This window comes from Colias eurytheme, chromosome 12, assembly GCF_061535395.1.
Source record: "Colias eurytheme isolate Ceu_HAF_F1 chromosome 12, ilColEury1 Martin Lab GWU primary, whole genome shotgun sequence".
Lineage (NCBI taxonomy): Eukaryota > Metazoa > Arthropoda > Insecta > Lepidoptera > Pieridae > Colias > Colias eurytheme.
In genome coordinates, this window is record NC_142991.1 from 4,229,602 (window position 1) to 4,244,244 (window position 14,643).

Here is a 14,643-nt window from a genome sequence, read left to right on the forward strand (position 1 = left end):
GCTCAGTTCAGTTATGATTTTATATGTAAGTGATACAACCATAATTTTAAAATTGGGCTAACTTTAAAATATTGACATTGGAAAACAAAATAGCACTACTTATAACATTTAGTTGACGACGCGGTTGGCGCAGTGGTAAAGTAACCGCCTACTGAGCCGACGGTCCCGGGTTCGATCCCCGGTCAGGGCAAATATTTGTGTGATGAACTCAATTATTTGTTCTTGGGTCTGGGTGTTATTATCTATATATGTATTTATTAAATATTATATTTATCGTCGCCTATAGTACCCACAACACAAGCCTTAATTGAGCTTACTGTGGGACTAGGTCGATTTGTGTAATAATGTCCTATAATATTTATTATTATTATAGTTTACCTGAACAACAGCGAGGCGTTTCCATGTATAAACGAAGCAGCGCGCCTCACATCTTCAGTGAGCGACCTCGCACACGCGACGAGTTGGTCGAGCGCGTCCTGCGTGCCGTCTGTGGGCTCCCTGTCCCGTTCCAAGCGTTCTGGCGCCCAGTCGCCTGCGTCTAACGCGCTTGTCGCCTCGTGTGTGATGCGTTCTGCGTCCTTTAGCGCTTTCACCAGCGGCCGTAGCTTTACTGCGATACCTGGTAGATTTGTGTGATTAGTTAGTGAGAAAAAGCGATAAAAGCATAGACTAGAAGTAAATTGCTACTTACTTATATTTTTAAGAGGAATAAGATTTCGAATTAAGCGCAATATCACAGGCAATATGTTAGGAATGTGATATCCATTCCAAACTTCATTTCAAAGCAGATTGATTTTCTGTTCTGCATTCACTTCTATTAATCTCTTTTTATCTACAATACACAGCACAGAACATTCATCAATTCCTGTTTAACTGCCTCACTTCTATTTGTCTATGAACTACCTGTTCTCCTACCGAAAACCGAAATCATTTTGTATAGTATTCTTGCTTACCTTTATCTTGTGCATCGTGCGCATTAGCCAGCGTGGCGTCCGCGAACACGGCGAGGTCGTGCAGCGCGGCGCGCAGGCGGGCGCCGGCCACGCGCACGTCCAGCACGCGCGCCCGCAGTGCGCCGCGCCGCCGCCACCCCGGCGACACGTATGAGAGCAGCCGGGATACTGCGGCTGATGCTTCTTCCTGTTCATAGTAATTAATAATTAGGGGGAAACCGGGAGACTTGCCCAGGTGGGAGAGTTGAACCACTTTCAATAACTTTTTAAATTAGGCTCCAAATTACGCCAAGTGGCAAACAAATAAACGCGCGTAACCCGCCAATCCCAAGCAACTCACAATTTTAAGTGATAACAGACGCGTTCGAACGTGAGTTCCGAAAAAGTGGTTTCATCGTCGCGGAGTGAATTTTTTTGGATTTGTTGTTTTAATTGCTATGCACGCATTTATGACGGTATGTATCAAACACCTACGTTATTGCATTACTAGATTATCATATTTTGTCGTATGGTCAGTGTTGTTCTCCAGTTGATAGTGGATTTGTTGGAAAAAATCAAGATATGGCCTTGTGTCGGGTTCGGGAGAGTTGAACCATTCTGCAGTCGGGAGACTTAAACAGTGGTTCAACTCTCCCTTTGCAGTTTGTATAGGTACAATTAAGTTAGCTTTTGTTTTGTTTCAGAAAGAAAATGCCATTTCAGAATAAGCCTAAGGAAGGTAGTCGTCGCAGGAAACCGTTTACTAAGTCTGAGATGGAAAGCGCAGTCAGAGAAATAAAGAGTGGCAAATCTATTCGTTAAATTGCAATCACGTATGGGATAGACAGAACCACTTTATGGTATTACCTGTTAGGTGAACAAAAGTTAACGCCTTTGCAAGACAAAACTAGCATTCGATTACGCCAAATTCCTCCAAATTGAAAGGAACATACAAGAGGCAAATATTGAAGAAAAGAAGATATCAGAAGTCTGAGAGTGAAACAGAATCAGAAGATGAAATCTTTAATTTAATAGTTCTAATGACGAAGATTAGGAAGAAAATAGGGATGAGTCTTGGTTTTCCTTTGTCAGTCTGATGAGATATTGGATATATGCGTCTTTGTGTTTCTTGTTGTAGGTACATCCATGAGGTATGTGTCGGCCTCACTAAAAATGGCGTAGAAGAGTTAATTTGTCACAATTGCAATAAAATGTAACGATTAACAAATTGAATTACTAAACCTATGTTGATTTTGCATATGCAATCTTTGAGACTGATAGCTATTCTTAATTAATTGTAAGCATGAATGTCTTTAAATTAGTTTTGGTAGATTTATATAGCAGTAGATACCTCAAAACGACCATTTATTTGATAAAAAGAAGCGAATGTTATGTTAAGGAGTTGTTCTGAAAACATTTGGTTAATTATTTTCACTAAATTGTTTAGAAGATGATTATGAATAATCTAGTTATTGTAAAATGTGTCTAAATAATACATAACTAATGGATAATATGCTTTATTTGCTTCATTTCCCCTCTCTAAAAAGGTATGGGCAAGTGTCCCGCACCTGATGGGCAAGTGTCCCGCCGGTTGGGGAGACTTGAATCAAAACTCATTTTCCATTACAACTTAGTTTACTACGTTCTGGTTGCAATTTTTATTTTCAGAATAGTATAAAATCTTAGCTAGATAATAAGGCTTCCATATGGTGTAGATCTTAAAGCTCTCAAGGTCACTGATCAGATTTTATAGAGTTTTTAGTAAAAAGCGGTTCAAGTCTCCCGGACTCCCCCTAATCTATGGTCATTTTGGTCTGGCTATGAATGGGCAAGGGATAGTGTAAACAACGGAAAACGTATAGAAGTGTTTATGTATAGTTTTTACTGTATAATGTCTATTGAGAACTGGTATAAACGTTTAATGTGATATTGCTGCGGGCTTCTATAATAATACAACAATGAGTAGTTCCTTGTTTCACAGAAAACTGAACAATTACTACTTTTGCTAACTAAAACTCGGAGAATAATTTTGTAGCAGCTAACTTACAAATTTGGAGAAAATGTTAGATCATTTCGATATAGAATAGATAAAACTTAATTTACTTCTAGTTCTACAGAAAAAACATATTACACAATATAATATATATAAGATATGAATCAAATCTGAACTCACTTGTAATCGTTCAAGCGCTTCCAACGCTGCATCACAGGGCAGAGGTAGAGCGCGCGACCGCGGCACATCGTACGTGCTGGACGCAGACGCGGCTGAGTGTACTGAGCTCCCTGAATTCGCTGAAGCGCTTGACGTGGCTGAGGTTAGCGAGCCGGTGCCGCTGCAGGCTGAGTCAGCGCTTGCGGGTCGAGGGGCTCTCGGGGCGTCGTACCAATCAGCCGTAGGGCGGGGACAGTCGTACGTCCCGAGACGCTGTACGGGCATGGGTGCTCTGGGTACATCGTAATGTGAACATTCTTCGATCTGGAAAAAAATATATTTTTATAAGTCACTCTGTCATCTGGGTAGGTAAGCGGGAAGCTAACCTTAAATTTATCTTATCTAAACAGATTATTATTATTAGAGGCCTTTGTCCAGCAGTGGACGTCCCACGGCTGAAACGAACGAACGATACAGATTATATGTATTACTAGCGACCCGCCCCGGCTTCGCACGGGTGCAATGCTGATACTAAATACACTACAAAAAACTGTGAACGTTGTATATAAAAACATAGCAGCCCGCTCCGACTTCTTACGGGTATAAAATACATGCCGCAAACGCTACGTCCAACAATTTTTAAATCTGTAATATCTTCGAAAATATTCACTTAAATCATACGGTGTAAAGGGCCATACAGATCTATATTAAATGAACAATGTATTCAAGGCATTTAATTGGTTAAAGATTAATGCTGTATTGGTTAAAATCGCATCGAAAATTAGCCATTATTTGTCGTAAAAAGTACATGACAAAAAAAAGTTATTGTGGGTTATCCATAAGAGATAGACATATACCATCGCGGACTTTTCTGTAGACCTTTTCAATGTGTATAATACTTAGTACATTATTTTAAAAAAACTCGCAGGGTTCAGCCTGCGTTTGCAGTGTAAGCGGAAAAAATGTAATTTTTTACGAAATCACATTAGAAACCTCAAAAATAACAGTACTTCTCCACTATTTAATGGATGTTTTTATACATATAAACCTTCCTCTTGAATCACTCTATCTATTAAAACAAACCGTCAAAATCCGTTGTGTAGTTTCAAAGATTTAAGCGTACAAAGGGACATAGGGACATAAGGACATAGGGACATAAGGACATAGGGACATAGGGACAGGGAAAGCGACTTTGTTTTATACTATGTAGTGATGTATTATCATTGAGATACAAAAGGTTCAATAGTATTCAATTACATTGCTTTTCCTGTAATTTCATGTTTAGCATTTAGTTTTCCTGTTTATTGCGTTTAATGACGTATTAATTAGGGTGTACGTGATCAAATACTGTCCGACATCGACGCGTCGTTATGGAATTAAAATATAAGTAGGTACGTAACTCAGTTTTGGAAACTAAACATAGGTGAATTTCCTTTTAAGTGTTTATAATCATCCATTGTTATTCACACAGCAATTAGTAAACACAATTTACTAAATGTTGTATGATGGACTTTTTCCTAATATATTGACTCAAATATAATTACGGGTTTCAGTCAAAACGCTCTGACGAGGAAGTTAAATTCTTTGCGATATCCATTAGTGAATTATCAGTTTGCTTATTTCTGTCCAACACTCTATTTTAAAATAAATGACTCTTCATGGCAAATTTTTTCGACCTGTCTTCTTGTCATAATTAACTCAACATAATTGTTTGTACTTAGGCCTATAATTTCATGAGTGCTTTACAAGGACCTTCCAGAATCAAACGAACAGAAAAAATCAAGTAAGAAAAAATCAAATCTTTTAAGAACAGAAAAAAATCGATTTCTCATCTTTAAACAATTATATTTATAAGTATTTGAATGCTATAAAAATAAATATCAAAATTCAGCACTTACTTTGGTAAAAGCTGGAGACTGTTGAGCCGGCATTGGCTGATGAGCGACGGGCGCGGGTGTCCGCGTTCGCCGCCTCTGTGTCGTGGAGCTTGCATCGAACACTCCGGCCACTATCCTCAAACGGTTGCCTGGACATATTCCCTGGAAAACATTGTTATTTCAGTCAATTATAAGTACTTAAGAAGCAGGTTGTGTTGTTACGTTTACTTCATAAAAGTTAGACCAATTTATAATTGTCAATATTCTTGTCTAGAGTAGGTACGGGAAATGGTTGTTATTGAAAGGCAAAATAATTTGATAATTTCATAATATTCACAACTTCACACGTGTTTTTAGGTAAGTATCTACCAGGATACTTATTATTGTACAAAATAAGGTAAGAATTTATTTTCCTTGTTATAAGATGAGATAGCAATTTTAATCAAAAACATTACCTTTACTTTATTTTAACACAATGTCACGCAATTCGAAGTAAATTAAAAAACTAAGATATGCACAAAATAAGAAGTATTTTCCGGTGATGTAAATGAAAAATCTACGTTCAAAGGTAGCAAACGAAAAGCAACAAATATGAAGGAACCACTTATGTGGAAAATATAACTTTTTGGAGAGCTTTTGCGGTGAGCAGAAAAAGTAACGACGTTGGCAAGTTACGATTAAAACAACTCGTGTTTCTCTTTAAGTAATGTATTAAAGGAGCGTTGATTTAATTAAAATTTTGTAAGTAGATTGCTAATTTTATACTATCTAGTAATAGTACGTTTGTCTTATATTAATACAAATATATTTACTGAATCGTTTTGAAATATTTTTACGTTAAGTTTACAAGAAATAACTTTATTCCACTGAAACATTCATTGAAATAAATAGGACATCATTTTAATTTAATTCACCACGAGGACGAGCTTTTAAACATCTAATTTCGGACCGGTAAGTTGTTTATTCAGGACAATGTCTTGCGGTAAGTTCAAGGAACAATAGAATGGAGTTTCTTGCCGGTTCTTCTCCGTAGATACTGTTTTACGAATCGGTAGTAAATGTTAAACTGTTATGACGATTCAAAAGTGCTTCTAGAAGTCTAATTGAATAAATAAATGTTTGATTTTGAACAGTGTGTTACCTGTCTGCCTCTTAGTGAGCAGAGCCACCAGCCCTCGCTCCCTCCCGTGTTCTGCTCCAGTACGGTGAGGAGGTCGCCTCGTCTGAATGCCAACTCGTCTGGTGACTCCGCTATGTTGTCGTACAACGCTCGCGCCATGCACTGTAACAAGCAAAAGGTTTTGTTAGTTGGATGTCATACAAGGTTTAAAGTTAGTAGGAAATAATAGGTATACAAACAATTCGCAATCACGTTTAGAACTTTTTTACAAAATGTTACAAATTAAATTTGGAGAGTCCAGAAATAATCCAATCTACATAAACAATATTTTGAATATATGAAACCACATGATAAATATACACACTTTATTGTAATATAAGCATTGCCGATTTCTTAAGATGACTGAGAATAAAATTATTCATAAAGCTCTAAATATTAACGCGAAAGATTTAATAAAATATCCCTCTTAAATTTCCTATGCAAGAGTGGTCTAACTAGCTTCCTCATACGGGAAATTTGAATACCTTATTATAAATTTAAGACGCAAGGTTCGTTTGTGCAGCTATTTGAAAGTAGGTTAATGGAAAATATAAAGTAGTTATTCTTTGCGCCATTTTGCAGAGTACAAAGTGCTAATGAGAAAGAAATCTGAAAAAAAATTTTCTTCATTATAAAACACGGGTACAATGTTAATATTTTAAACAGTTGAGATAAAATAAATGTTTTCTAGAGAGGGTGCCGCTACCTATAAACCTAGTTGTCGGTTAAGTGATTGCTTAACCGACAGGAAAGCTCTGGAATTTACTCGATCGCAACACACGTACAGTGTGCACTCTCCCGTAGTGCTTCGTAAATCTAGATTTATTAGCTGAAGAATTGAGTATCAGCTCTACTTAACCTAAATACTTTCAACCGAATGGCAAAGAATTCTCCGTGAGTCTTTAAGATTTCAGTGGAAATGTTTTACATGAATGAATTTGGACGCATTTCAGATTATTAGGCAATTTGATAAATGGATTGAAAATGGTGTAAATTACTACTAGAATAATAATAAAACCATCAATATAAATTGCGTAATAAAGTCAACGACGCACGCCAATTTTTCGAAACATTTTTGCACAAAAAAATAATATAACGTACGTAATTTATTGATGGCCTATAACTGCATAACGAGATTTAAGATTTATTTGTAGGGTTAAACGAATATACACGCTACTATTAATAGCCTGCTTATTAACATTTGACACCTTTGCACCCTCTACCAGGCGCACATGTTTCGCATAGAGCTTTCAACGGCATCTATTAAATTTACATCCCGGCAATACGGTAATATGATTTACCGAATCACTATTACATTTATGCAGAGACAAATTTATTAAATAGGCAACTCATTACAAAATATGCTTCAATGTTTTATTTTACTAACAAATCTATACATATAAAACTCAAAGGTGACTGATATAGTGATCTATCAACGCACAGCCCAAACCACTGGACGTATGGGGCTGAAATTTGGCATGCAGGTAGATGTTAGGACGTAGGCATCCGCTAAGAAAGGATTTCCCGAAATTCTTGCGGGAACGGGGAAAAACGGGGATGCACGTACAAAGTCGTGGGCGGAAGCTAGTATATAATATATTTTTAGCGAACAGGTACCGGCTGTACCGTACCGCATAATACTTCTTTAATTGTCATTAATTTCAGCACTGAATAGATGTTTATTAATTTTAACTAAAGGAATCTAAGTTATTTCTTATAATCTATCTAAACTACCAAAATAAGATTTACCGTTATTAGGCAGACAATTAATACAGATAAATTTAAAAAAATAATAACTTTCAGTGTCCATTGCATATAACATTCATATACATTTCTAAATAAAAGTAACAGAAGTGTATTAACATAAAGTAACGGCGTAACATTTGTAAGCCCGTCATTAGGGCATGCACCCGGGTTTACCCGGTTCCGAAAAACCCGGGTAAACCCGGGTTTTTTGATGATCTTGAGAACCGGGTCTGAAAAGTATGAAACCCGGTTCTCCCGGTTCCGACCAAAATATTAAAATATAAAGTATTATTTATATTTTGCTGCATTATTTTAACAAATTTATTCTATCTGGCAACGTCAGACTCACGTGCATCGCGAATTTTCTTGCCACGCCTCAAGCGTTACTCTGATTGGTTGTCTAACCTTAGATGTTACGTTAAGATTACGTTGCTTACCAAGTATGCAAGGTAGCATACCTTAGATGCTAAGTTTCCTACGGGTGTATTACCAAAAAAAAATAGGCTTCGAAAATGACAAAAATTAGGCTACTGAAATACTTTTATTAGATTTGTCGTAAATTTGAAAAGCTGTTGCTTTTACTGTTTCATATAATGATCCAGTCATGTTTTTGTTTTTGGTATCAAGCTGAAATTTATATCGAATACTCAAGTCAAGGCATAAGTCGCATTGTTAGGTGAAACCCGTGATGAAGTGAACGAAGCCGCGAGTATCTTGAAAGAAGAAGCGGAAAAGGTTGGACTAAAAATCAATGCCAACAAAACGGAATATCTCCACATGAAGCGGTATAGAGATACACGAGCTAAACGCCAAGACCTACAGACTGGAGATACGACGTATAAAGGAGTTGCTAGTTTTAGATATCTGGGTTGCACTATAACTGACTCACATTCCAGGGAGGAAGAAATTAATATCCGTATCCAAAATATCCTTAAATGTGGTGCAGCCTTGCATAAGGTGCTCGCGTCTAGGCTTCTGAGCAAAAACAAATGTGTAATAGTGCGTATATACAAAACGGTCATAAGACCAATACTTATGTATGGGTGTGAAGCCTGGACCCTGACCCAGAATGAAGAACGCAAGCTTTTAGTCACCGAAAGAAGGCTTCTTCGCAAGATCTTTGGTCCCACCAGATGAGAGGATGGAAGCTGGAGAGTCCGAACAAATGCCGAACTAGAAAAACTAATGGCCGAGCCAAATATACTTGGAGAAATAAAAGCACAACGGCTACGTTGGCTCGGTCATGTAGAACGAATGGGTGAGGAACATTACAGTTTGCAGTTAATGAATAAGGTTTAAGTTTATATGTGATATTATGATAACAAGGTACTTTTATAAGACTGATAAATAAAGAGAAGTATTGAAATTTTGTTTCTTTATTAATTTAATAAAATAAGATACAAGCCGCGTAAAATAAATGGCCCATCAGGTACTTTTACAGTAACTTTTGTTTAATTTCGTATTTTTTTCCGAGGTAATATAAAGAACCGGGTAACCCGGTTCTACCCGGTTCTGAGTTCAATTTGGAACCGGGTTTCAAAAACTTGGAACCGGACTCGGTTCTGCATGCCCTACCCGTCATGGCATCCCCATCGCGGGATAAATATTGACATGTACGGCACAGCTGCAGCGGAACATTGTCCCAAATCTGCCGATAATGACAGATTGCATTGTGCAACATAAGAACGTGGGCGATGTTGGGGTAGGCCATGTCCGTTTCCACGACGCAATCGTTTATGCAACTGATACGAATGCTATCAACAAATGAATAGCGAAGATGCACTTAAAAAAATAGAGCGTACGAGTCTATGGGTAATATGGGCATTTTTTAGTCATCTTAAATTCTGCATGTATTATAATAAATATATATTTTAAAGTCATCCCATTTAAAAATTTAAAATAAAATTTAATATGTAATATAAATAGCCGTAATAACTAACCCCTTTTTTGGATGCCTTCCTTTGGCTAAAGCTTTGTCTGCTACATTTGCACATGTCACAAGGCTTCTTCCTCAGTCCTCGTAATAAACCAAATAATTTAACACTCATCACCATAATAATTATTATTAACGCATGCGTTTCAATCGAATAACCACAATATACTGCACTAGTGCCAAACAAAACTCAAATATTATATGAATGGGATACATTCGAACTGGTTTGAGATGAGTCATCTTGCGTACGTCTAGTGACGTCTCACCTCATCTATATTAAACATGCTTAATAATATGCTATTATTACCTTATCTTAACTGTAACATGTCCATTAATGAGAATTATTGAATGAACACATAGGTAGTATGTTCTATGTATAAAGTCGATCGTGGTTGATAGAAAAATAAGCACTGTTTCAGCGAAAATCGAATTGGAAGAACTCCAGAAAAAGAACTATTGAAATATGTATGAAAGTTGTCGAATATTTTATTGTATGTACTATGTGCAGTATGTGTTGTATGCATAATCTGCAGTTCTCAATCATCTATAAATAAATTGGCGAGATCAATGATACCTTTTATTCTAATAGTATTCCTATTAGCTGATTGCAAACCGAACCATACCCCTATAAAGGTTGTTCCTATCTTTGTATGGTTCGTTCGTTGATCGTAAAGTATGACAAGGATGCTGCAAGACGGATTCATATGAATCACGGCGCCAGCGTTCGCGGAATCAATGCTATTTAGCCGTGAGTACCGCCGTTAAGTCGTATCGCACGTACCCATGGTCGATGAGGTCATTGACTGACTCTATTCTTTGATAAGGGAAACGTCTCAATGGAAGAGGGTAAAGAGGCTGTTTGTAATACAGATGATTAGTTCAATGTTTGTAGAGTAACAACAAAAAGGCTTAGTGTGTTCAACTGAAAATGGCTATAACCACTATAACCAAGAGTCCAAGACATTATCATGCGATCTCTTGGAGATTGCAATAAAATACTAAAAGGATCCATTACTTTTTTCGTGTTCACTAATTATGTATATTTCGTTTTTGTGATCCTTATTGAATCACAAATTATTTTTAAAGCATTTATATATTCAGAGGAGGTAAAAACTCATTTAAATAGCAGGTACCTTGTATAAATACATATTTAATAATTCATGAGAACCGAAATTATTTTATTTATTTTGGTTATTCATTATTAATTAAACATAAAAGGATAGTAATTGTAATTAAATGCATAATTGGTGCATTGGCGTATATTCGTTGTTGCATTTTGCAGAACACAAACGTCATAAACATCTTCTGCGAAGGATCAATGTACACTGTGAACTAACTTCCTGCGTTTGAGTATAAAACGTAAGGACAAACTGTTATCGGAGCTTTCTTAGAAGACCTTAGCAACCGTTTGCGGAAAGAGTAATAGAATAAATAACCAAATACTCGTGAAATAAATAATAAACAAGAAACCTAAATGCGTTTGGCATAAAATATATAAAACGTGTTGCGGTTTGTTTCAAAGAAAACAATAGTTAGGTATCTCAAATGCTTTCAGTACAAAACTTTTTGTAAATAATGAATAATAATAATATCCAAACATCCTTAAATACTTTTTTTTATGACAATGCAAGTTTTAATAACAATTAGAGCACAATATAACAAATAACAAAGAATAAATAATAAAAAATATAACAAGTCTGCTTTAACCTTAGCTTTAACGTACTGATAATTTATGGTAATCAGGTGCATCAATAAATTTTTATGCATCAATTAATATGGTTTCCATTGTTAATATAATTTAGGTATTTGTAAATATAATCTTCTTTTTTTCAAAAATAATTGGTAGGTATGATAAGCAGAAATATTTTTATATATTTTTATCAAACATTTTTATTCGTGTTATCTCTTCACCAAGATATACCTTTTGTAGTAGGTTACTTGTTAGTTGTTACCCACTTGCAAACAATCATTCTTTGTACTATTTTATAACCTTAATACCAAGGTTTTATAAACAAGAAAATCATATTTATTTGTAACAATGATTCGTTACAAAACAGTTCATAAAACCACAATTTTACTGAATGATTACACAGTTTGTTTTTGCGGTTATTTCGTTTGCTAATATATTTAAATAGATCTATTAAGAATAAACAACTTCTTATTTGAACCAATAGAATTATTTTTAAAAGGAAAATTTTGTTCATTGCATAATATTTTCCTCATATGGAAACAGTAATCGGAAAACTGTTTATAAATATTTCCAAAACAAATTTTTAAATGATTCAATGTATATTTGGAAGCTCTTCTTGCTAAATTCAAAAGTGCACATAAAAACAGGCATAAAAAAGTCACGATGGCTTGTCCAGTCATCCATTTCGACGCCCTAAGTACGCCGCCATATGGCGAGTCGAAAATCAATGAGAAATGGGGTCTCAATGGCGGGCGGTGACCTACGAAGGTCGGTCTGCTGTAGTACGCAAGGGAATAACGCATGCGTACGTTGATCAAATAAGTTTTCCTATTTAAAATGGCTAAATATACATTGATAAACGTGTTAGAGAATGGTCGTCATTTTGATCAAAAATGTCTTAGGCAAATGAATCTTTATTTAGTTAGTATTTAAATGCTTCAATTTAAACAATGTATAGAGTAGCGTATATAGTCTATATAAAACTAGCGGTCCGCCCCGGCTTCGCCCGTGGTACATAATATTTACGTTTTCTCTACATAAGAACCATCCTCGTACTTCAAGGAATATAATAAAAAAATAATTATCGAAATCGGTTCAGCCGTTCTCGAGTTATGCGCTTACCAACACATTTTGCGATTCATTTTTATATATAAAGAAGAAGAAGATTACTAACAAATTCACTATATTATCACCGAATAGACAAGCAAAATTTGCACATCTAACCGGGTCATACGAATCTCTCTGATTGAGAGGCTAGATAGACTCAACGGAAATTTTAGCAACAACCCAATTTAATATCAGACTAAAGTTAGCTACAACTCACGCATAGTTATCATCACTATCACTACATAGTATAAAACAAAGTCGCTTTCCCTGTCCCTATGTCCCTATGTCCCTTTGTACGCTTAAATCTTTGAAACTACGCAACGGATTTTGATGCGGTTTTTTTTAATAGATAGAGTGATTCAACAGTTCATAACATCCATTAAATAGTGGAGAAGTACTGTTATTTTTGAGGTTTCTAATGTGATGTCGTAAAAATTTACATTTTTTCCGCTTACATTGCAAACGCAGGCTGAACCCTACGAGTTTTATCAAAATAATGTACTAAGTATTGTACACATTGAAAAGGTCTACAGAAAAGTCCGCGATGGTATATGTCTATCTCTTATGGATAACCCACAATAACTTTTTTTTGTCATTTACTTTTTACGACAAATAATGGCTAATTTTCGATGCGATTTTAACCAATACAGCATTAATCCTTAACCAATTAAATACCTTGAATACATTGTTCATTTAATATAGATCTATATGGCCCTTTACACCGTATGATTTAAGTGAATATTTTCGAAGATATTACAGATTTAAAAATTGCGGGACGTAGCATTTGCGGCGGTACCGGCCGGCTATCTATTTTATAGTTTATACCCGTGCGAAGCCAGAGCGGGCCGCTATGTTTTTATATACAACGTTCACATTTTCTGTAGTGTATTTAGTATCAGCATTGCACCCGTGCGAAGCCGGGGCGGGTCGCTAGTAATCTAATAAATGGAACAAAATAATATGTACCTATATGTAAATGAGGATAGTACAAACTACGCATAGGCGAACAACACACCACAAAGGCAGGTCAGCTGTACATAATTAGTACCTAGAGTGAAACATTTTCGCTCATTAAGCACTGGCTAACTGTGACCGAAATAGCCTGGTAACGTTCGATGTAGACTTGAAATGAACAATAGAGCATACACGAAATTGATCTGCAATTCGATACACGATCCGGCAGATGCAGTACGCAATTTGGAATTGCCGTTTTAATCTTCTGTTAATACATACTTTTATTTTAATGATTTCAAATGAGTATATTTGATTGGTTAGCAATTAATCAACTAAACATGTAATTTGTGAATTGAATCTTCAGAATGCAAAAAGATGTTAATATAGATGTATATGTATTTTATAATAATGTGGTTCCAAAAATATTTCCAATCTCAATTTGAAAGATATATTTAAACCACATCTTTTAGATACATGTTAGCTAAAAAACCGGTTGGGTTAAGACATAATATTGATACATATTTTTTAGAAAATACAACAAGCGACCGCGTTTCACGTTTAAAATCAGGAAATACGGACAACCGACTGACCACTTAAAATAGTCATAAGCGTCGAAGCCATTTTAATATCACGTCATTGATGTAGACGGCGCCAGACATATCATTTACAGACCGCATACATTTTAATTAATATATTCCTTTTTATTTCAAAAGTATATTGAAAACAAAGAACGCAAGGATTTTATGAAACAAGTAACCATTTTCCAGTGTGTACAATGCATCGTTAACCAAAGCTGGACTATGATTACGCTGTCGACTAACACAAACCGAGGAGGCTAGTGAATATAAACATTGCATTTTAAAGTCACTCGTCCAGTTGTTTCAAAAGGTTAAGAAAAAGAAACAACAGAGATGTTATGCCGAGAAAATTTGAGTGGAGTCGAGTGCACGACTCCCGTGCGCTGGTCGCTTCGGTCTGTAGGGCAAAAAAACGTCCACGTTTTAAATACATTTTAGCGACAGTCGAGTGAAGTTATGTAGATTGAGGGCGGCAATCAGAATCACAGATGACACGAGACGCATACGAGTGTCGC

The 14,643-nt window shown here is 35.9% G+C and overlaps 1 protein-coding gene across 4 annotated transcripts in view; it reads right to left on the reverse strand.

The window, feature by feature from the left end:
* Positions 1 to 14,643, reverse strand: part of p130CAS (Serine_rich_CAS and FAT-like_CAS_C domain-containing protein p130CAS) — a 58,470-nt gene that overhangs the window by 4,237 nt on the left and 39,590 nt on the right. For 3 of the 4 annotated variants that reach the window (XM_090107740.1, XM_090107741.1, XM_090107742.1), the window contains 5 exons: positions 6,103 to 6,243; positions 4,983 to 5,123; positions 3,106 to 3,408; positions 954 to 1,140; positions 379 to 619 (listed from right to left, as the gene is read on the reverse strand). In XM_090107740.1, the coding sequence (XP_089963866.1) occupies positions 379 to 619; positions 954 to 1,140; positions 3,106 to 3,408; positions 4,983 to 5,123; positions 6,103 to 6,243 (1,013 nt within the window). Of the gene's footprint in view, positions 1 to 378; positions 620 to 953; positions 1,141 to 3,105; positions 3,409 to 4,982; positions 5,124 to 6,102; positions 6,244 to 9,806; positions 9,942 to 14,643 lie in introns of those variants that run through there. The other variant, XM_090107739.1, reaches the window with a different exon arrangement.